General features: G+C 31.8%; 1 protein-coding gene across 1 annotated transcript; it reads left to right on the top strand.

Moving 5' to 3' along the window:
- The first annotated feature begins 455 nt into the window (after positions 1-455).
- LOC111903566 (uncharacterized) lies at positions 456-1,208 on the top strand. The gene is made up of 2 exons (XM_023899336.1): positions 456-748; positions 947-1,208. The coding sequence occupies exons 1-2, from the start codon at positions 456-458 to the stop codon at positions 1,206-1,208; spliced, it is 555 nt and encodes a 184-aa protein (XP_023755104.1).
- The last annotated feature ends 620 nt before the right edge of the window (positions 1,209-1,828 follow it).

Below are 1,828 nucleotides of genomic sequence, written 5' to 3'. Positions count from 1 at the left end.
TTACTGATTTTCCATGGTTAGAGTATAGCATAAAAAATAAAAAATAAAAAGCATATTGTTTTTGTTGCTACTTGATTGGATACATGGTAGGGTAACAAGGTGGAAGAGATGCATTTATAACCGAAGGATTTGACAATGGGAGTAAAAAGGCTCATTCCGGAAACATATGAGTAATATTCAAAGTTATCACCATAAGGCCCAAGAAAAGTGTGATTTGCTATTGAGAAAAAATCAATCTATTTGTGAGGTCTTACATAAGCAAACAGAACTTGAGAAAAGTAATTATGAAATTCGATTACGTTCTACCATCCGTAGTTGTAGATTTTTACTAAAAAATGCATTACCATTTCGTGGACATCATGAGACGGAAAAGTCTAATAATAAGGAACTTTTCATTGAAGTCTTATCTTTGATTATAGAAGATAATGAGAATATTTTTAATGTTACTTTAGAAAATGCTCCAAAAAAATGAAAAGTTGACTTCTCCTACGATTCAAAAAGATATTGTCAATTGCTTTTCAAAAGAGGTAATCAAGTCTATTTGTGATGAAATTGGTAAAGATGTGTTTGCTATTTTAGTTGATGAGTCTAGTGATGTTCCCATAAAAGAACAAATAGTTATAGTTTTGAGATATGTTGATAGACTTGAGATTGTAAAGGAAAGATTTATTGGAGTTGTTCACATGTTGGATACATTTTCTTTTACTCTTAAATCCGTCATCGATACCGTATTTTCTAGCAATAACTTGTAATATGGCTCGGGTGAGAAATCATAAAATATTTATTCTTTTAAATTTTAATACGATATTAGTTTTATTTTTATTTCTTATAGTTTTTTTGTATTATTATTTTTTAAATATATAGGTGAGGGGCAAGGTTATGATGGAGCAAGTAATATGAGTGCCGCATTCAATAGTTTGAAATCTTTGATTTTAAATGAAAACAGTTCTGCACATTATATACATTGTTTTGCACACCAACTTCAATTAGTGGTTGTGGTGGTTGCAAAGAAACATGATGATGCTGCCGAATTCTTTGAACAAGTAACTTTTGTGGTTACTGTCGTTTGTGGGTCTTGTAAGAGAAAAAATATGATACGAGAGATGCAAAAAGAAAGAGTAGCAGCTGAAATTGGTATTTGTGAAACTGAACCAGGAAGAGGGTTGAATCAAGAGATTTCTCTTGTTCGAGCTGGAGATACTAGATGAGGTTCACATTTTAGAAATTGTAAGTTTGGTGAATTTGTTGGCAGAAGTTGTTGCGATACTTAAATATGTCAAAGAGGAGGGGCGTACTTTATCTAACCGTAATCAAGCAAATGGTATTTTGTCATATTTCAAGACACTTGATTTCGTGTTTCTTTTATACTTGATGTTTGAAATTCTATGCCTCATAGATACATTGTCAAAGCATCTTAAAAAAAGATCAAAATATTTTGGAAGCGGCTTCATTAGTAAAAGGGACAAAGAAAGCATTGCTAATTTTTAGAAAAGATGGGTTTTCATAAATTTGGAAGAAGGTATGTGCTTTTTGTGAAAATCATAGTATTGGAATTGTGGACATGTCGGAATATTATGCTACCCCACGCAAGCGTAGGACCAATAAGACTAATCAACATCATTTTGAAGTTGTGATTTTTAACACGATTTTGGATACGTAAATTCAAGAATTTAGAGATAGATTTAGTGAAGTTGGCATGGAGTTGATGAAGAACATGGAGCTTTGAGTCCTTGTGACTCATTTTCTAGTTTTGATAAAGCAAAGTTGTTAAAGCTAAGTAGGATGTACAAAAACGATTTTGACGATTCAGAAATGACACAACTTAATG

This window comes from Lactuca sativa, chromosome 5, assembly GCF_002870075.4.
Source record: "Lactuca sativa cultivar Salinas chromosome 5, Lsat_Salinas_v11, whole genome shotgun sequence".
Taxonomy (NCBI): Eukaryota; Viridiplantae; Streptophyta; class Magnoliopsida; order Asterales; family Asteraceae; genus Lactuca; species Lactuca sativa.
Note: the sequence above shows the minus strand (reverse complement) of the source record. Positions and strands in the feature narration are given on the sequence as shown.

What these genes read in the sequence shown, in the direction of transcription:
- LOC111903566 (XM_023899336.1), top strand. Translation starts at nt 456, where the DNA reads ATGCTCCAAAAAAATGAAAAGTTGACTTCTCCTACGATTCAAAAAGAT. An exon ending in GTATTTTCTAGCAATAACTT is followed by an intron (nt 749 to 946) that starts GTAATATGGCTC and finishes AAATGAAAACAG; the next exon opens with TTCTGCACATTATATACATT.